Source organism: Staurois parvus, unplaced genomic scaffold, assembly GCF_062004578.1.
Source record: "Staurois parvus isolate SC_StPar_1 unplaced genomic scaffold, SC_StPar_1.0 ptg000225l, whole genome shotgun sequence".
NCBI classification, from domain to species: domain Eukaryota; kingdom Metazoa; phylum Chordata; class Amphibia; order Anura; family Ranidae; genus Staurois; species Staurois parvus.
Window position 1 is genome coordinate 2,639,797 of NW_028318021.1, and position 21,014 is coordinate 2,660,810.

At 39.1% G+C, this 21,014-nt stretch overlaps 1 protein-coding gene across 1 annotated transcript in view; it reads right to left on the minus strand.

The window, feature by feature from the left end:
* The window catches only part of CRACR2A (calcium release activated channel regulator 2A), a 99,277-nt gene extending 78,993 nt beyond the window's left edge, over window positions 1-20,284 (minus strand). The window contains exons 1-6 of the mRNA XM_089679477.1: window positions 20,051-20,284; window positions 15,654-15,765; window positions 14,600-14,789; window positions 10,168-10,314; window positions 6,488-6,578; window positions 3,779-3,874 (exon numbers count right to left, since the gene is read on the minus strand). Of these exons, the coding sequence (XP_089535603.1) occupies window positions 3,779-3,874; window positions 6,488-6,578; window positions 10,168-10,314; window positions 14,600-14,789; window positions 15,654-15,765; window positions 20,051-20,242 (828 nt within the window). The 5' untranslated portion in view covers window positions 20,243-20,284. The remainder of the gene's footprint in view (window positions 1-3,778; window positions 3,875-6,487; window positions 6,579-10,167; window positions 10,315-14,599; window positions 14,790-15,653; window positions 15,766-20,050) is intronic.
* Window positions 20,285-21,014: the final 730 nt, after the last annotated feature.

The window sequence follows — 21,014 nt, forward strand, 5'->3', positions numbered from 1 at the left end:
AACAATGCTGAAGGCTGCTGAGATTTTACTGAATAGCATAAAGGACTAGCAGTTAAGCCATAACAGTTAATGTGCGCCTGTCACATAGCAGTGAAGAATGGAAGAGGGAGGTCAGGAGGAGGTAAAGCTTGAGGTGTTAAAAATGAGCCTGCCAGGACAGAAATATGAAGGTTGGCACTGCAAGGTTTGGCCATCTAGTGAAGTACCTTATCAACTTTGCTGCCTTTAGCCACTTTGTGGCTGCTATTATGGTTATATGCTAGCTATTTACATCCTCAAGAATTTAGTATATTTACAGAACATCATATGCTCGGTGCCTTCAATAAGAGCTGCTTCACACATGTGATTGTAGCTCAGGTTTCACATACACAGGAGTACCTCCGTTTACGAACGCCTCGGTTAACGTAATTTTCGTTTTACGAATGAAAATCCATTGAAAATAATGCCTTGGTTTACAAATTTTTTCGCAATACGAACGGATTAATTGGTTTTCAAAGCATTTCCATTTTTTTAATCATGTCCCTGTACAGTACTATGCCTTTAAAGTGCACTTTATAAAGAGTTTTGAACAGATAAGACTTTTCTTGACTTTTTTCTGACCTCCAGAACGGATTAATTGGTTTTCAATGCATTTACAAGATTTTTTTTAATCATGTCCCTGTACAGTATTTATGCCTTTAAAGTTCACTTTATAAAGAGTTTTGAACAAATAAAATACTTTTTTTTAACTTTTTTCTGACCTCTGGAACGGATTAATTGGTTTTCAATGCATTCCTATGGGAAACCGCATTTCGGTTTACGAATTTTTCGCAATACAAAAAAAGTCCCACAGAACGCATTAAATTTGTAAACTGAGGTATGCCTGTAATTGATACAGTAGTTGTTCAGCAGTTCATGTCAGGTTTACATCAGGTTCAGGACAGGATTAGCTCAGGATCTTATCCTGTTCACACATATGTGCTTTAGAAACGGTTAGTTAGGGACTAGGGCCAATAGAGAACAGACTGTTACCATTGTCATCTGCCAAGCCTAAGTTCTCACTAAAGTGTTGAAACTTACTGCTCTATTGGGTTCTCATATGGAGTTGGCTAATCTTGTCTATAGGGGTTCCCGGGCCTACTCTTCCCTCCTGCTCCCTACTAGAGTTACACTGAGAGTTTGGAATGCTAGAATACATTTCGGACAGCCCAACCATTGGTTCCCAAATTACCCACTTTGGGGCAACCCTTCTTTACCACACTATAGGCTTCTCCCCAACCTGCAAGTTTGGGCCTGTTAGGGAATTAAGATTCTCAGGGACATTATGCTATGGGGGCTACATTTGTCCTTTTCGGGAACTCTCTTGTAGGTTTGGATTGCCCCGCTCTATGTACTTTCGTTATTCTCCGCTACGTCATGCGACACTGTCCCAGTTTCCTGTACCGCCTACTCTAGAGGCTTACCCAGTTAAGGACCTGCTCTTGCAGGAATCCCTCTCGGCACTTTATTCAGCTTTGCTCAGGGTGGAGTCCGCCAAGCTGGATAGACCCTGGGAACAATAAAGGGCAGATATCCCAGCCCTTGTTAAGGAGTCCTAGGAGGAGAGCCTTGAGGATAGTTCTAAGCTGGTTATCTCCTCGGAGGACAAGTTTATTCAAACAAGGTTTTTACACAGGGTGTACTATAAGTCTCAGAGGTTGCACAGAATTTACCCTTAGAAAGCCACACATGTGGTTCAAGCCTGGGTCAGTAAGCACATTTGGGGTATGAAGACAGTAAATGGTTACCAAAGGTAACAAAGGCCTAACAAGCAGCGTGTTGTGAAGTGTGTACCTGTGAAAGGTGGGACAACCTCTTGAACAGAGGGAGATGTTGTCGGTATTATCTCCCCTGGCAGTCCATCTCCCATAGCAATGGGAGCATATCAGTGTGCAGAGGTCCCCAGCCTGGGCACAAGTACAGAAGAGGAAGAGTTAAGTGAATGCACGCATGGAGTCCAAGATAGGTGCATGGCGGGATTCCATTCCATTATTGGCAGTGAGGTAGTGGAGATACACTGGACAGGTGGAGTGGGCATCAGCCCAGCATGTCCTTCCTAAATGCAACAAGTGATAGCAGCAGTGTACATTGACATAGAGCTCAAGAGAGTAATTAAAGTTCACTCATCTGTTCAAGTTTACACGTTTTATGGCCATCCTTGAGTTAGAGGTCAACCTTAAGGTTGAGTTATCCCTGAAAGTGATCTGTGCCCTGGAGCATTGATGTGCATGGCACAAGTAAAGGTAACCCATGTGGAAAGCGAGTAACCATGTCCAAGGTGCCTAGGTAGCCCAGAACCCACCCCGGTGAAGGCCTCTTACATGACCCAAACCTGGCACCCAATGAGGAGGGGAACATGAAGGAAGTACCACCCACCTACCTAACTTACACACCCTTCTCTTTCCCCCTTTTGCTAATTTTAAATTGATCTATGTGGCTGCCATTTTTACTTCATACCCCCTATAAGGAAACAGACAGCAATAAAAATCTGAGAGAGGTTCTGTCTCCTGATCAAAATGAAATACAAACTATGACTGAAGCTGTGTTTTAACTATTAATGTTTAAAGGGTTAGTTCATCTTTCCTGCTTATTTCCTGGCTTATTCAAACTTTGTGCATGCACAGTGTGCTCTTTCTACCACTAGCAGCAGAGGGAGAGAGAGTTCACTGCACATGCATGCAGTTTGGATGAGCCATCATGGCCTACAGAAATGAAGTGAAAAAGAAGCAGTCTTTTTAAAATGTTGGGGATGCTGGAATGCATGGGGAGTTTTGTTGGAAATAGAGATAAGCTCTGGTGTCCCCCAAACTAACCTTTATCCAAACTTCCATGTTGCTCCCTTTTTTTAGTCCAATTAGCTGTGGAACAGATCATTCACTGTCCCACAACCATTTTTAAATGCAAGCAGTATAAGTACCTGATATCAAGCTTTTGATGTCCCTGTGCAACAGAATTCAGACAGGGAGAGGGAGAAACAGGGCAAGGACAAAACTGGGCTTATTTACTAAAGGAATATAGACTCTTTATTCAATAAATTTTGTGATTATTTACTTCAATTAACTAATAATGTATAAGGCAAATTCCTGTTTACTACTTGTATCTACACATGATTGAGTAGCCAAAGTGAAAAGGGATTTGTTTTTCACATGACTGGAAAACTAAAGTAAATATTCACAACATTTTTTGAAAAACATTCTCAATCTCTTAGAAAATCAGACTCGGCCAGTTGTGCTACAGTGCTCATGTGCTATCAAGGAATATGCTGATAGGATCAGAAATGAGCTTTTAAGCCTGCTGCTTACACTTTACTGTCCAGTTAGAGGGCGGGGTGGAGGGACCTGTAAGTTCTAACTGCAGCTAAAAAAGTAGGTTTCAACTGCCAGACAGGGCTGTATTGAGTGGCAGAGCTGTATAAAGTTTAGATCTGGGTGGAGAGAAATGTAAATCTTTTGGTAGATAAAACAGCACCCTTATAGACATTTCTTTTATGTATTTAGCTATTTCCCCAGAGTTCCACTGTAATTGGGATATTGATAAATGAAAGAACCCCATATGACAATGGTGTAGCCAGTAGGTTGCCAGGCAGTGATTTCCAGTGTGGTCTGCAAATCTCAATAATGTCACACGTTGTAAAGGGATGCTATAAATCTGATATACTGGTACTTTCTAGAAAGGGGTTCTCCAGTGTCAGCAAATCACAGGTACTTTTCATATTGAATGGTATCACTGTTTTATGCAATTGGTAATGAGATATATTCACCCTCTTCTGCTTGTGGATGAGATGGTCCAATTCCTGCTCTTTGTTCAGCAGCTTCTCCTCCAGATCATGGCTGCGAGTTTGATATCGCTCAGTGTCCTGATTAAAATATAAATATAGTGTCACTAAGACAGCAATAAATTAATAAATCTTGTAACTAAAAAAAATATAATAACAGCCCTTGAAACATTAATATGAAAATGTACTAGCAATAGGTCAAAAATATTTTACGTCTATTCAATATTTAAAGCATGTCTATTCTTAAAGGGAATCTGTCATTTGCCTATTCTGGGCAAATTAACAGATTCTCTTGAAAGTTCACGCTCCCCCACCTATTGATATTTTCCTTTGCCTTGCTCCCCCACTGCCTGTTCCTCTGTCAGAGACATGGAGTATCCAGTAGGACTTGTTTATGCTGAAGATGTTTTATAGCTAATGGAAGTTCTATTGAATGTTAGGAATATACCCCAATATTTATAGCCACACAGGTACCTCAGTCCCATTAATCCAATCAGCATGTAATTTATCAAAGTGGATGTTAGACCCCATTCACACTGGGTGAGTAGCCTGGGTGAATGATATTGCGGTGTTTAGGTGCAAGTGGAAGGCACAGTCCCATGGCTGGCTACCTGTAAAACTGTATGAGAGGTTGACAGCTGATGCATCTTGATAGGGTTGGACAGTGCACCACACTGTATTAATATTAAGGGCAGTATGAGCCCCGGGAAGAATACCTGGAACGTAAGCAGTCTGCATTCATTCTGGGCGCATAGAGCCAACTGCTTAGTGTGCTGTCCAGCCGCTTCAGCTGTCAGGCTCTCATAGAGTTTTACGGGCTGCCAGCAGTAGGGCTGGATGGTAAGTCTGTGCTTTCCACCTGTACCTAAACAATGAAGTCTCACTGGGGCACACACAACATGGCTCAGGATCGAACAAGCAGGAGTATCCCCGCTAGCAAACAGGCAGGAGGAGCCAAGAGTGCCAGCAAAGGACTCCAGAAGAGGAGGATCAGGACTGCTCTGGCAAAACCATTGACATGTTTATTATAAAAAAAATAAAATTGTAGCTTTACAATCACTTTATTTAAACAAGAATAAAATAGAAGGAGGGAAAGTTTGTGGAAACACCCTGTTCCAATTACATAATCAATTCCCTTGGTGGTGGGGAGACTGTAATAGGTGTTAATCCTTTGATTTACCTGGCTGAAGGTATATATTTTTGCAAATCGCAGAGGTAGCTTGTATCACATAGCCTCAGTGCTTACACAGGATTCATTTCCTATTTTATTTTCCAGCCAGAAAGCGTTCAGGCCTGGTGACTGACTGCTTAGACCTGAGCACTGCAGGAAGAAAAGGGGAATGGCAACTGTATTTTCAAAGGCTTCCAGCAAGCAATGGAATGTAAAATTGCACTCCAGTGTATGTGCATTATACGTCTTAACACATTTACCATGATGTGAATGAGCTCTATAAGGCCCTGAATAGAGGTACACTTTGCCTCTAGGATTCAGTAAATATGAAACTGTTGCTGTCACAATTTTCTGTGTGATGACTAACTTCGAAATGAGAGATGCATTATAGATTTTTTTTTGTTCTCTGATTGTTCATCTCTCACTCAAATGACCATTAAAAGCTTTAGAGAAAGCAGAAATAATCATTGCTGCTAGCAATGAGTAGAAGGCGTACAGCATTGAGTTTATATTTGTTTCCCATTTCAAGTGTATTTTTCTACAAAGACTCAATTAAGTTGTATTTCCTGCAAAGCAAAAACAAAAAGTGTTCCATTAGCTGTCTCTCCCACAGTTTAGATTAGGCACATTAGGCAGTAATTTTGTTTATGAGATAAACAATTACCTCTAATGAAAATTCTGGCAGCTCCTATCTTTATTTTACATTGATATTAGATATAGAAAATAAACATCTTGGAGGGATATCTGGGAAGCTGGCACAAGAAAAGTGGTTAACATTCTTGCTTTACAGCTCTGGGTTCTGAGCTTAGATCTCTCCAGGAGTGATACAAAATTTGGTTAAAAGTTTGTGCACACTTGGTCATTGCACCTATATGAGTTTGATGGACATTCCATTCCAAAACTATGGGCATTAATATGGAGTCCCTGCGTTTGCAGCTATAACTGCCTACATACTTCTAGTAAGGCTTTTCACAAGATTTTGGAGTGTGTCTGAGGGAAATTGTGCCCATTCTGCCAGATCATTTATAAGGTTAGGTACTGATGTTAAATGAGAAGACTTGGCTTACAATTGGCATTCCAATTCAACCCATTGGTGTCCAGTAGGGTGGAGGTCAGAGTTTTGTGCAGGCCACTTGAGTTCATCCAAACCAACTTGTCAAACAATTTCTTTATGGAGCTGACTTTGGGCACAGGGGCACAGTAATCCTGGAACACAAAAGGACCTTCCCCAAAATATTGCCAGAAGGTTGGAAAGTCACAGTTGTCTAAAATGTCTTTGTATGCTGTAGCATTACAGTACCCTTTACTGGAAACAGTGGTTTCAGAACAAGTATGTGTTTTTTAGGTGTCGTAGCAGATCAGTGGTTGCAGGGACCCACCAAGTATGAAGTTGGAGTGTCATTTGGCTTTTGTTTGAATCAGAAGTGCTTTTCTCCCTATGCAAGTCTATAGGAATGCATAAGCAAGTTGAAGCAGCATGATGATGTGCCTTTATGGAATAAAAACATTAGCTAGGAACCTACTTGCAAGAGAAATTGTTCCTTTTCTGATTTTATCTGTTGTTCCATCTCTTCATACAGATTCTGTATTTCAACATCATACGTGGCGATTTTCCTGGTTAGAAAGAAAATGGTTTGATAATCTTTAGAAATGTCAACTCTTTTTCCAAAACAGCAGCATATTTTGCCGACTGAAGTGTCCATGACTATGTAGACAGTGATTGTCCACTTATACCTGACACTTATTATACTTCCCTCTATATAGAAACACAGATGAATCCCTGCATTTAGTGCACCTCTGGTCTACCATGGACCAGCAGCTGTGATGTCAGATTTTAGCAGCAGAAAATAGGATCACATGGCTGCCTGTAAGACTTAATGGCTCTAGCAAATGTCTTTCTGTTGAAGTCATTTTGGGATACGGTGCATTTTTAGTGTCTAGTCATTTTGTTGGTTCTAACATTGAATAGTAGATTTATAGTTTAAATCTGTTTTTTTTTTTATTTAATTGATCCTTCCAGGATAGAAATGGAAGAGAATGATAATAGAAGGAATGAGTATGGGTATGGATGGAGGAGAAGAAGAATAATGATAGAGGGGAGGAGAGGTGCATTGATAGAGGAGGAGGAGAATGGCCACAGAGGGAAGGAGAACGAACATAGACAGAGGAAGAGGAGAATAACCAGAGATAAAAATTGGGTCTGAATGACAGTGAAGAAAAATTATGACAGAGGGAAGGAAAGTAAGTGTGGATGGAGGAGGAAAATGATGACAGATAAAAGAATAATAGCCATAGATGGATGGAAATAGAGGAGCATGACCACACATGATTGTGGCCATGGATGTAAGTGAAGGAATATAATGACAGAGAGAAGAGAGTCGGCATGGATGAAAGTATAGGAGAATGACCAGACAGGAGAGCAGGCGTGGATGAAAGTGGAATGAAATGACAATAAAGGACATTGGGCATGGATGTAGGTGGGTGAGAATGATCTCAGAAAGGAGAACAGGTATGCATTTAAATGGAGAAGAATGCACAGAGAGAAAGAATGAACTGGTGAAAGAACTGGAGAATAACAATATAGAAAAGTAGGCATGGAAAAATTGGGTAAATAGGAGTATATAAAACACCTAAATATGGATAGATCAATGACAATAAGAAAATATGAGATTCTAAATAGGGCTAAAGAAGAACTGATATATATTGGTTCATGTAAAAGGATATAAATTTAGTGTCCTCTAGGTTTTGCTAGATAGGATTGTTTTTTTTCTGAGTCAGAGGCTTGCTAGAAGCCTGGGATGAGTCAGAATGGGGGTGAAGTAGAGCAGTTGCCTCAGAACAGGCTGGGAGGCTCTACAGGTCAGGGTTTCTGGAGCCCTGGAGAGGGGAGGAGGCCTAGATTTGCATGTTTAGGGGAACTTGGCCAATCCCCAGGCAGGAGGCCGGGAATAGTGTCTAAGGGCAACCCTTAAATGTGGCAGAGCCTATGCAGCAGGGGAGTGTTGAGTCGGGTGGAAGATGGACTGAAGGAAGCTGCTAGAGTGTGTAGCCTGGGCTCCAGGGACTGGGGCCTACCTACAAGCTGGTGCTGGAGTGAAGAATCTGTGTCACTGTACCACATGTCTCCTAGGGAGGACAGCCTGTCAGCAAGGAAGGAGCCAGCCCAGCGTAAGGCCTGAAAGCAGCTACAACCCACCAAGCTACAGGAAAGGACAGTCCCCTGGGCCAGAGAAGGGAGAGGCCAGTCAGGTGCATTACCCAACTAGTTCTTACCCGGGACAACTTAACTGCAGATCTTGGAATCCCTTGGACACCCTCATGACAGCATGAAAGAGGAAGGATTAATCTGGGGTCTGAGGCGGTACACTCAAGAGGACATCAGTGCTCCTTAACCAATTCAATACCGTGCAATTTTACACCTTCCTGCCCAGGCCATTTTTCACGTTTCAGCGCTCTCACACTTTGAATGACAATTGCGCGGTCATACAACATTGTACCCAAACTAAAATTTTATCATTTTCTTCACACAACTAGAGCTTTCTTTTGGTGGTATTTAATCACCGCTGGGGTTTTTATTTTTTGCTAAATTAACAAAAAAAAGACCAAAAATTAAAAAAATAACACGTTTTTCTTTGTTTCTGTTATAAAAGTTTACAAATAAATAATTGTTCTTCATAAATTTAGGCCAAGATGTATTCTGCTACATGTCTTTGGTGAAAATAACCCAAATTAGGATGTATTATTTAGTTTGTAGGAAAGTTATAGAGTTTACAAACTATGGTATAGATCTGATTATTGATCAATCCTGAAGTACTGACAGCCAATCTAATTTCTTGAGGTCCAAGAATGTCAGAACAGTACAAATATCCCCCAAATGACCCCTTTTTGCAGAGTAAACAGTCCGACGTACTTTATAAGAGGAATGGTGAGTTTTTTGAAGTTGTATTTTTTTTGTCATAATTTTTCAGAAAATAAAAAAATTTAAAAAATTATTTTCACTATTTTTTTTTTTACATACTGTCACCAGTGCAGTACAGCATCATCATATAACTGGCATGGCGGTGAACAGGGACACTGACTGGTGACAGTATGAAAAAAAAATATAAATATTTTTTTTTTTTTTTATTATTTTTAATTTTTTATTACATTTATTTACTTTTTTTTAAGATTTTTTTTTCATATTGTACTATGACCAAAGTAGCACAATGTTACCATAGTAACATTGTACTACTTTGGGGAAGTGATCAGTATTTTTTTTTTTTTTTTTTACACAATTTGCTTATAGCAAAGAATTACTTTGCTATAAGCAAGTATTTACCTGAATGAAATCGATTCATTCAGGTTTTTTTTTTTTTGTGCTTAGCTGTGATTTGGTCACAGCTAATCACATGACATGTGCATGTGATTAGCTGTGACCATTCACAGCTAGGCAGTAGTATACAATGGATGGCATGAAAGCCATCCATTGTATACAACTGTCATGTGACCTGCTGTGATTGGTCACAGCAGGTCACATGGTACCAGCAACGGGGGCCGGTACTCAGATCTGTCATCGGCCGTGTCCGAGGTACACGGCGGGTGACAGATCGCGCCGCTGCGAGGCTCTGCATTACCGCAAACTGCGCATATGCGGGTGCACGCCAAATGGCGTGCACCCGGAATGCCGCAGCACTTCTGAAGCTGCCAAACGGCCATTGGCCAGGCGGCTAATGGTTAAAGAGACAGTTGTTTCTTTTTGGTCCACATTTTTTGTGCAGTATGCAGTCTTTCGCTAAGAAGTTATCCTCAAGTTTTACAGTTCCTTGGGCATCCTATACATCCCTGGACCCCATCCAAGTTGCTAACCCTTTAATAAAAACAACAAAAACAAGCTCAAGGACAGTTTTACTGACTTTGAATGAAAGTGTGGAAAATGCATGTTTCCTGTCCATACAGACCTTAAGGGGACCCATCAAATCCAGCGGCCCTCAAGAGGGTAGTGCTACATATAAAAAGATAACAAGGATGACTCTTATCTAAAACAAGAGATTCACTTTTGGTTAAACATGGACAGCCTTTTGGTCGGTTTGTGGTCACAGCTTGTTCTAGGATTTAAAGTGAATGGAAATTTTGGACACTGCCGTGCATCATTCAATTTTAGAACCTCCATCATACAATAATGGAACTTATTTGGTGATATGAAGAGAAAACTTGGTTTACTGACTTTTTGAGTGCACATTCCATTTCATTCTTCTCCTCATTGGCTTCCTGGAGCTGTGAAAAGACTCTTACAAGAAAATGTTCAAAGCTTGGCAGCAGGTGAGGCTCATCCTTCCTTAAATCCATCCATAAACGCTTAATGGCATTCTCACTGGAACAGAGAACAAGATGGATATTCTGAGTTACAAACAAACAGAAAATTTCCCGAAGCACTTCTGAGTATTCAGTATGTTCAGTATAGGTATTCTGAAGCAGGAATGCAATCAGACAAAGGTTTTAACCTTTCCTTCAACGCTGTCTGTATTCCTATTGGAGAGATCTGTCTTCATTTCCTATCTACTTGACTACATCCAGTGGGATAGGAAGTTAAGGAGATCCTTTTCTAAGGATACTAGCACTGTAAGGTTTAAAAATGTATATATGGCCCAAACATCTTTTTTTTTTTAGTTTTTGACAGAGTAGGAAAAGTTTAGAATCTTTGTCAGGATTTTAGGTCTGCCTGTGTCTTCATCTGGCAGATAATTTGTCCTGGTGCCCATTGTCACTAGAACAAAATGATAGGAAATCCAACATTTTATAATTGTCACCAGAACACGAAATGGGAATACAACTTCGAATAGGGATAGAGACCGTTAAGATAACGGTTTTAACCATTGCCTATACTCTCCAAAACATTTGACATTTTCAAGAGATTTCAACTTATTTTATGTTCTGATTTTAAGACAAGAAGTATATGTTAACCTCACCAAGCAGTAAAAACAAAAAACAAAACCTATAATAAAGCTTGTGCCTGTGCAACAATGGCAATGTCACACAACAATTTCTGATCTCATCTCCCTGTTACTTCCACATCCATGTGTAGTTTTTTAGGCCAAAGGAGCAGCATGATTATAGTCAGCCACAAGATGACAATAGAAAGGAGGCAGAATGGGTTATGGGACTTGTGGTCCCAGTGGAGGTGTGTGCCTTGATGATACCAGCATGTTAAGTGCATCCATAACAGTGAAACAAAGATAATACATAAAGTTTGCTAGATAAAATTAGTTGCTTAAAAAGTTTCTGGGAAGGACTTTTATCTGTTAGTTGGTCTACAGAAATTCGCTTTAAACTGTAACTTCAGCCAAAACTTTTTTTCTTTTTTAGTTTTGATGAAGTGGATAGCATTTGAACCTGTGCTATTTTTTTTTATTGTTGATTGAATGAGACCTCGCTGGAGAAATCTCCCATCACTTCGTGTCTCGGAGACAATTGCAAGATCTCCAATGGGGACACAGGAAGCAATAAAAAGCTTGTGGTGGTGTTGGTGGTGTGTGTGTGTGTGTGTAGGGGGGTAGGCTTGTAGCCATCCCAATTCTTCAGGGAGTGATTAATGAAGAATAATTAGAGGGCTTGAAAAATCTTGAATGTTTTGGAGAATTTGCTTTTCCAGGCTCCTTCTTTTACTGCTCATATTGCCAAAACCATAAGCATCAGAGCATATACATTCTGTTGATGGGAAGAATCCTATAATCCAAACTTGGAACCTTTCCTTAGGTACAAATCACATAACCAAGGTGTAGAATTTTGGTCATAAGCGCAAAACTTTCAAAAAGACGATGCAGTCTTTTTTCTCTTCCTTTCCTCAAATTGTGCAGACTAATGCCCAGTACACAAGATCACAAAATCAGATGAAAAATACTGCATTCAAAGCCATTGTCCGATAATCTAATTGTTAGTACACAGCTTTCGAGAGCCAATCACAACAGTTCATGTGAAATTATCTAAAGTGACAAACACAAAATGTTTTCTTGTACAATACCAGAATGAACTATTTTTGTTTAATCAGTACAGTATTAATTTGAAAAAAAAAATGGAAGATCAAAACCAAGCATGCTCAGAAATGAAAGAATTACATTACATTACAATTCAATACATTACATCACTTCTGAAGTTGTATTCTATCCTACGAGAATTTTCATAGCTTTAGTAAGCTCTGTATTTTTGATATGAGACTTGCATGCTAAAAAAACCTCTTCTCATTACGTGTATGAGGCATAAGCAGCACTGTTGCTGATATGTAAAATTTGATTTCTTTTGTCATCTAAGCCCCCCTCCCCTCCCAGATGCTAATATATACAGAGAGTAGTGACACATGACTGTCACAGGAAGGGAAGAGGTGTAATTGACAGCCTGGCTTCACCCTCTGCTGGTTTGGTGGCACCCAACAGGGAATAACTAGGAATTTCATTAAACATTGGCAAAGAAAAGGGTTGCTTTCAGACCTTACACTGCTCTATTTCTAGGAGGTGATTTCAGATGGAAAATGTTGCTCTGATCTCCCTTCATTTTGGACACGTGACTAAATGCCAAAACAGGAGATCCAGTACATGATCTCTGCAGAAAGGGAGGACAAGAAATCAGGCAGACCTGCAGAATCACTAAAAAAAACCCCCCAAAAAACCCTAATTTCTGCCTTTTATTAATGCAAATCTATGATGGTTTTCCTTTAAACACTTTAGAATTAAAGTTAATAACCTTTACAGGAAGGAACAAACATTTAACACATTAATATATTCAAATATATTTTAAGCAGAATCCTACTGTTTGTGCCGCCACTTTTATCCTGAAATGAACTATGTGGCATGTAATAACTTGTCTTGCTGTTTGGCCATAAACATTAAACTATAAAGACTTTTCTCAGGAAGTTAAAAAAAATATGATGTTTTATGTGATTGTACTGAAAAGCCATTATCTGTATTTACACGTCTAACTAGGAATTGTTTATTCATGAGCCCCCTGACTTCAACTCATCTTATGTGAACTGGTGTCATAGAGCTTCATAAACAATTCCTATTTTGCACAGTAGATGTGAAGGGAGCCTGTCACAAAAGCAAAAACCTCAGAGAGAAGTTAGTATTATTCTACTCCTGAATTTTCTATTTGTGCCACACCAGTAAAGCTGCATCGGTTTAGCTTTACTGTGACTTTCATGACAGCTTCAGAAATAATAGGCAGTCAGGAGGTCCAAGAATAGCGATAACTAATCAAGGCTTACTTTTATATTTAAAGGAAAGGTGGGACATATTGTTTAAAAAGTAGTTATTTTGTATTTTTCTTGTAAAATTTTATTCCCATGATACTTCTGATGCTTGTAGGGTCAGCCCCCTGTCCATATCATGGGAAAGGATCCATGGTTGTCTAGCTTCTGCTAATTTCTTTTGAACAAAGCCAGAGAAACTAGGGTAGTATGAGTATTTAAAGAATAAATGCACCTAAAACACATTAACACCTTAGAGTAAATCTGTGACCAGAGTATAGACTTTCAAGCATTTACATATTTCTTAACAAGAAGCAAATGATCTTGACAATAAACTACTATTAACGTTTAACCTCTGTAAAAACAAGTAAAATACACTATATAGACTAACATTTGTGGACACTTGACCACCATGACTACATGGTCAGAAGTATAGGGCATCTCTGATATTGTTGAGTTCAGGTCTTTAACCTGAATCTATTAACAAGGGTAAACTTAATGCTACAGCATACAAAGACATTTTAGTCAATTTTGTGTTTCCAAAAAGTGGGAACAGTTTGGGGAGGGGCCATTTTCTGTTACAGCCTCTCTGTGCTCCTGTGGACAAAGCAAGGTCCATAAAGACATAGTATGATGAGTAAGGGTTGGAGGAACACAAGTGGCCCACATCGCCCTGACCTCAACCTTTGAAAGAATAGGAATGATGACTGCAAACCAGGTTTTCTTGTCCAAGTCTGTGTCTAAATTAACAATTGTCCTGTTGCCTGAGTGGACACAAATTTCCACAGACCCACTCCAAAATCATGTGTAAACCTCATCCCTGAAAAGTGTCAAGGTCACAAGCTTAGTGTGTATTTATTTATTATTTATTTATTTATCGAGTTTATATAGCGCCAAAGGGTTTGCTCAGCGCTGTACAATAGAGGGGGGACAATACATGAAACAGAACAGTAACATCAAACAGCACACGAGGGGTTAGAGGGCCCTACTCTTTCGAGCGTACAATCTAGGAGGGAGGGGGTAGAGGCACAGGAGGAAACGGCTGTGGGGGATGGAGTGGTAGGAGGAGGGAAGGGCAGCGGCTGTTAGGTGAGGGTGGGGTAGGCTTCCCTGAAGAGGTGGGTTTTCAGGGAGCGCCTGAAGGTGAGGAGGGAAGGTGACAGTCTGACAGTCTGGTGTATGTGTGTGTGTGTGTGGGGAAGGGGGTATATTAATGCCTATGGCTTTGGAATGAGATGTCCAAAAAAGCTCTTATAAGTATGATGGTTAGGTGTCCCAAAACTTTTGGTTAACTAATGTATATGCAGGTGAATGTAACACAAAAATATCTTTACAGTACACAACAGGTGTTCTTCATATACAATATGATTGTGGTGGGCTGTTTGCTTCCTGATTACTACATTATCTATTTTGAACTTACTCTTCCAAAAATTTGTTGGCCCCTAAGCTGTCAATTAGGTTGTAGAATTGGGTGTTTTCATCCTCCTCTTGGGTTTCCTGATTATTTTCTTCCCATTTTGTTTGATAAGTATTTTCGAAATCTAGCTGCTCAACAAACTCCCCATGAGGTGTTTCATGTGCTGGGATTTCCTCTCCATGTAGAAATTGACCTGAAATGGTAAACATTGATCAACTGTATCATGAATACTTCAGTTTTTTAAAATTACCTTGGTCTTTATCATTTTACTTTCTTGTGATACTGTATGAGCAACTTTCTAAGATTCTGATTGTGTAGGTAGGATTTCATTTAAAAAACGTAAACTTTTAAGGCCAGAAAAAATATTTTATGTTTGTATATAGTAGGCAAGGATTAACACCCTTGTTAAGTGTTTTGTGTGTCTCATTTGGAAGATTTTCATTCACTACTTGTCGTGTAGATGCAACAGGAAATGAGGGGACAATTCACCAAAGTGATGAAGATCCCTTCTTAGCTCATACCTCAATACTATTCTACATTGGAAGACATCCCTTATATTATTATTTTGGTGACAACTCAAAAATTCAACTTTTTCAGAAAAAAGTCTGTAGCACAAATACAGCAGGTGAATTTTCCCAGTGAGGACACAGCAAAAAAAAATGATAAGATTGTTAACCGTTCTTTACTCTTCATTATTTAAAATTAAAAAAGGTTTTGACATTAGATACACTTTAACTGCTGTCTCCTACCTCAAGGATGCTTATATGTATGCTCTGCTAGGCAGCTGGGAGTGAAGAGATATACCCAGAATCTCCCATTATGGGGGCCATGTGATTCATTTCCCTTCCTTTAGCACTGGGTGTCTGTTAAATGGGTTACAATAATAAAATCACTCTGTAGCCCTAGCCACAGTCCATGTTGTGTACAAGGGCTTTGTACAAACCCAGGTATGGACTTGTAGTTTTATTCACATATATTTATCTCTTTATATTTTATTAGCTTTCTATGAATACACCAAAGTTCAGTACACTCTAACAATGAATAGTGAAAAACTTACTAAATCCTGTAGTGAATTCTTCTAAGGTCAGAAAGCCATTTCCATCAGTATCCAGGGTGTCGAATACCTTTTCCAGTTCTTCCTGACTAAGAGGTAATTCACCATGGAGCCTCTAAAACAAGATTTGACTTCTTAGAATTAGTTGCTTTAGAAGTGTGTACAGTATGCATGCATATATATGTTGCGAGGCACTGGTGGGCAGGATTGTGGAAAGTGTAAATGTGTCATCTAGCTTTTTCACATACACAAGGTGAGTGTCTCCAGGGTTTAGGGTTGAAAAATACACTTTTTTCTGTTTTTTTTTAGAATTTTAATATGTTTTCAGGTTCTTACAGCCTGGAGGCTTTCTAGAGTTTTGAGTGGGATAAAGCCTCCATTCCTAGGTCCACCTCTCACCAGTAGGCAGATATCATTAATGGTCTCATCTGTGCACAGACTATTATATACAGTTAGGTCCATATATATTTGGATACCGGCACAATTTTAGTTTTTTTCAGGTATTTGCCAAACCATATTCAAGCTATAGTTATATAATGGATATAGACTGAAAGTGCACACTCTGAGGTTTAATATGAGGGTATGTACATCCAAATTGGAGGAAGGGTTTAGGAATTACAGCTCTTAAGAGTAGCCATCCCCCCTTTTTCAAGGGACCAAAAGTAATTGGACAATTGAATAAAAAGCTGTTTCATAGCCAGGTGTGGGCTACTCCTTAGTTATTTCTTCATCAATTAAGTAGGTAAAAGGTCTGGAGTTAATTCTAAGTGTGGTACTTGCATTTGGAATCTACTGCTATGAACCTATATCATGCATTCAAAGGAGCTGTCCATTCACGTGAAACAGGCCATTGTAAGACTTCAAAAATGAAACAATTCCATCAGAAGGATAGCAGCAACATCAGGACTGGCCAAATCAACAGTTTGGTACATTCTGAAGAAAGAAGAACGCACTGGTGAGCTCAGCAACATAAAAAGGCATGGACGCCCATGGAAGACAACAGTGGTAGATGATCGCAGGATCCTCTCTATGGTAAAGAAAAACCCATTCACAACATCCAGACAAGTGAAGGACACTCTCCAGGAGGTGAGCATATCATTGTCAAAGTCTACAATCAAGAGAAGATTTCACGAGAGCAAATACAGAAGGTTCACCACAAGGTGCAAACTATTCATAAGCTTGAAGAATAGAAAAGCCAGATTAGACTTTGCCAAAACACATCTAAAAAAGCCAGACTAATTCTGGAAAAGCATTCTTTGGACAGATGAAACTAAGATTAATCTGTACCAGAATGACGGAAGAAAAAAGTGCGGAGAAGGCTTGGAAAAGCTCATGAGCCAAAGCACACAACGTCATCTGTAAAACATGGTGGAGGCAGTGTGATGGCATGGGCATGCATGGTTTCCAGTGGCACTGGGTCATTGGTGTTTATTGATGATGTGACAGAAGACAGAAGCAGCCAGATGAATTCTGAAGTGTTTAGAGATATACAGTCAGCCCAGATTCAGCCAAATGCAGCAAAGTTAATTAGACAGCGCTTCACAGTACAGATGGACAATGATCCAAAACACACTGCAAAAGCAACCCAAGAGCTTTTGAAGGAAAAGAAGTGGAATATTCTACAATGGCCGAGTCAATCACCTGATCTCAACCCAATTGAGCATGCATTTCACTTGCTGAAGGCAAAACTAAAGGAAGAAAGACCCACAAAGAACAACTGAAGTCAGCTACAGTTAGATCCTGGCAAAGCATCAGAGAGGAGGAAACCCAGTCTTTGGTAATGTCCATGGGTTCCACACTTCAGGCAGTCATTGTCAGTAAAGGATTCTCAACAAAATATTAGAAATGAACATTTTATTTATGATTATATTTATTTATCCAATTATATTTGAGCCCCTGAAAATGGAGGGACTGTGTATAAAAATGGCTGCAGTTCCTAAAATTTGTACTTGATATTTATGTTCAACCCTTCGAATTAAAGCTGAAAGTCTGCACTTCAAATTCATTTGGATTGTTTCCTTTTAATTTATTCTGGTGGCATACAGAGCCGAATGTATGGAAATTGTGCCTGTGTCCAAATATATATGGACCTACCTGTATGTGAGTTAAAAGATGCTTAGGGCTCTCTCTCACACACTGCTGTGGAAACCTGCTGCTGGGTGAAAGGACTGAGTGCGGACATAACACCAAAAAGGTACAGGCGATGCCTGTTTGTGTTGCAGAAACCATTAGGGGGCATCCTGTTTTCAGAAACTAGTCTGAGTTTCGTTTGTGGTTGATATGATTAGATGTTTTATTTGTTTTATGCTATGGACTTGATATAAAAAAAAACCTTGTGCATTAAAACTGTTTTTGTTGGCTGCTGCAATATCAGATGAGCATACCCCAGTCACAAAATATTTTAGTGATTGAGTGAGAGAGTGTGAGTATGCACTGTTCAAGAGTTCCATATGTTGCACATCATTTAAGAGCTGTACCTGTTGCTTACTTTTGAGTTGTGCCTGTTGTGTTCTGTTAAAAAGCTGCAATTGTTAATGTGCACTGCTTAAGACCTGCAACTTTTAGACACTGTTTAGGAGCTTCACCTATTAAAGATCTGAACCTACTGCACACTAGTGCAGAGCTGCAACCAGGGGCGGACTGACCATTCGGGTATTTGGGCACTGCCCGAGGGCCCAGGATCAGCAGGGGGCCCCATGAGATGCCCCTGGTACCTTTCATAGGCTTTTTTGTGTGTGGTTTGAGTGTGGGCGCGGACACAGGGGCCCCATGATCCCCTATTGCCCGGGGGCCCCATGCGTTGTCAGTCTGCCCCTGGCTGCAACTGTTGTGCACTGCTCAAGACAGGTCTTTCAATCATATTGCCTAATCACCTGTTCCACTCATTTGTGTGTACCAAACATTTCCTACTGTATGTGATAGATTTTCAACCCAACTGCTAAACTTGTGTAATGAAGTGCAAAAGCTATTTTATTGCTAGAACAAACATTTACACTATGAGATCCCTAGGCTATCAGGGATATTATTACAACACAATTTATGATACTGACAATGACAACATTTTTTAATCATTGATTCAGTAACACAATGTCAGCTTTCTATGTATAGGCAATAGTTAGAAACGTTGACAGCAATAAGTCAACAATCACCTTTTTTAGGTCTAGCACTCTATGGCTGAGCCATGGCTACACATATCTACCCAATGCCCACCTAGGTTAAATTACATTTTTTTTGCAGATCTTACAACAAAAAAGTTTAATACAAATATGATCTATCACAAAAACATAAAATGTTTGGTCAGTTTAGGTTTCAGTGTTTCCTTTCCTTGGATGTGCTTTATATTATCAGACATGCAACCTATAAAAACAGTAAATATCAACTAATTAACTAAACAATAAAAAATACATTTTTTAAAAAAAACTCTCCATTTATGGAAAACCAAACATTTCTCATCATTTAAAATACCCAGAAATAAACACATCCCAGTATCCTACAATAACATCAATATAATGCACATAATAACATTGAATAGCCTCTTGTATTCCATTGATACTGGAAAAAAAGCAGGTTGTCATTTAACTCATGCATTCATGAAGAGGACTCTTCACTAGAATATAATGTTCTTCCTCTGGAACTTCCAGTGGTCAATATTTTGTCTGTACTTCCCTTAATCAATACCAATAATATACATATACATACATATCATTTTGTGTTTTTATCTATTCTATTTTATATATTTGGTTATGGCAATATTTACAAGCAGATTTGAAGTTTATTTTTCACGCTTTCACAGCTATTTTATTGTAGGCACCAGTCATTTAATGGATGCAAGAACAGGCAAACAAGTCTTTCAACACACTGAAAGTTTTTCTTAGGATCATTATTTAGTTATTTCCCTTCATTTTAAACTTAATGCTGTAATTAAAAAATTATAAATATGGTCATGCTGTAAAATACTAATACATTTTAGGGTTATGGGATATATTAGAAGCTGGTGAACACAGTGAAAAGGGATATGAAGCAATAAATTACCCATTTTAGAATAAACCCTTAGACAAAAAAAAGAAAAAACATATGGGCAAAAACATCAAGAATTCAAATAATAATAATACTATAATAATACTTGGCTAGTTTCTCTATTAACATTCATCTTGGCAAACCTGTGCTATGCATTTACTGTTGTTTGCACAGTTACTTGCCCTATCATTGAAAAAAAACAAACAAACTAAAGTTAATGTAAAGAAAACCACACCACACAAAACATTTTTTTCCAATTCATGGGCTATAGAAATTATTTGTCTGCATTTAAAATCTATGGTTTGATGCTATTTATAAATACAGCTTTCTGGAGATTTATGTACACAACAACATTTTTTTTTATGATCAAATGTTGGTTTTACCTGCATATCACATCGAGCAATAAAGCCTTTGTCCTCTATATCACAAATCTGAAAAAACTCATGTGCTTTCCCCAGCATAGTCTGTTGTCCCGAGTCATATCCCCGTGCCCATTTCAGACTGTCTTTTTGGGTTTGTCTTGCCAGTCTCTTTTGTTTCCCTTCAAGTGCTGAAGAATTCTCAAGAGCGGCCATTACTGATTGTACCGATTAGTGGAAGCCTCAAACTCTGGTCCACAACCTAGATGTTAAAGGTAGGGGAAAAAGAAGAAAGTACATTAGAGTCTCACAGTGATGCTTCTGATCATCTCTTAGCAACCGGCTCTTTAATTAGCCACGAAAGCCAAGGCACAAAAAGAAAAAGGGTTTTTGAAAAAGCCTGTCTCACTCTTCTTTTATAAACTGGACTGGAACATAAAGCAAACACAGGAGTACAGGGCACAAGAAGAAAGCAGAATAATTATCCCCTGTACAACATGAGAACATGCAAACAGGTGGTACTGAAGGCTATGATCTTGAAGCATATTATTCAATTATAAACTGCATACAATTCATACATACTTGTAACATCACAGTATAATTACTATTAAAACAAGTCTTACTTGCGTATAGTTTAAGACAGATGCAAACTTCCTAAAAAATAATCAGTGGGATTTTATCTATGCCTTTAAGGCTCATTGTAGGCTACTTTTTTTTTCTTCATTTGTATAAAGCGGTGATGGGTTAGAACCTCTGCTTTAGGAAATGCCCTTTCTTTTGAGGGATTTCCTCTCACATTGCTTTGTTTATCTGTGACAGGAAATAAAGACAAGCCTTCAGTGGGATACAACAAAAGAAAATCTGAAACCATTCCCTACAAAAAAATGCTTTGGGTTCAAGTGTACTTTGTTTTCAGCATGTTACATGGTGAAGACTATTCCCTTGGTTCCCAAAAAGTGGCCCCCACTGAGTGTTGGGCACTAGATAA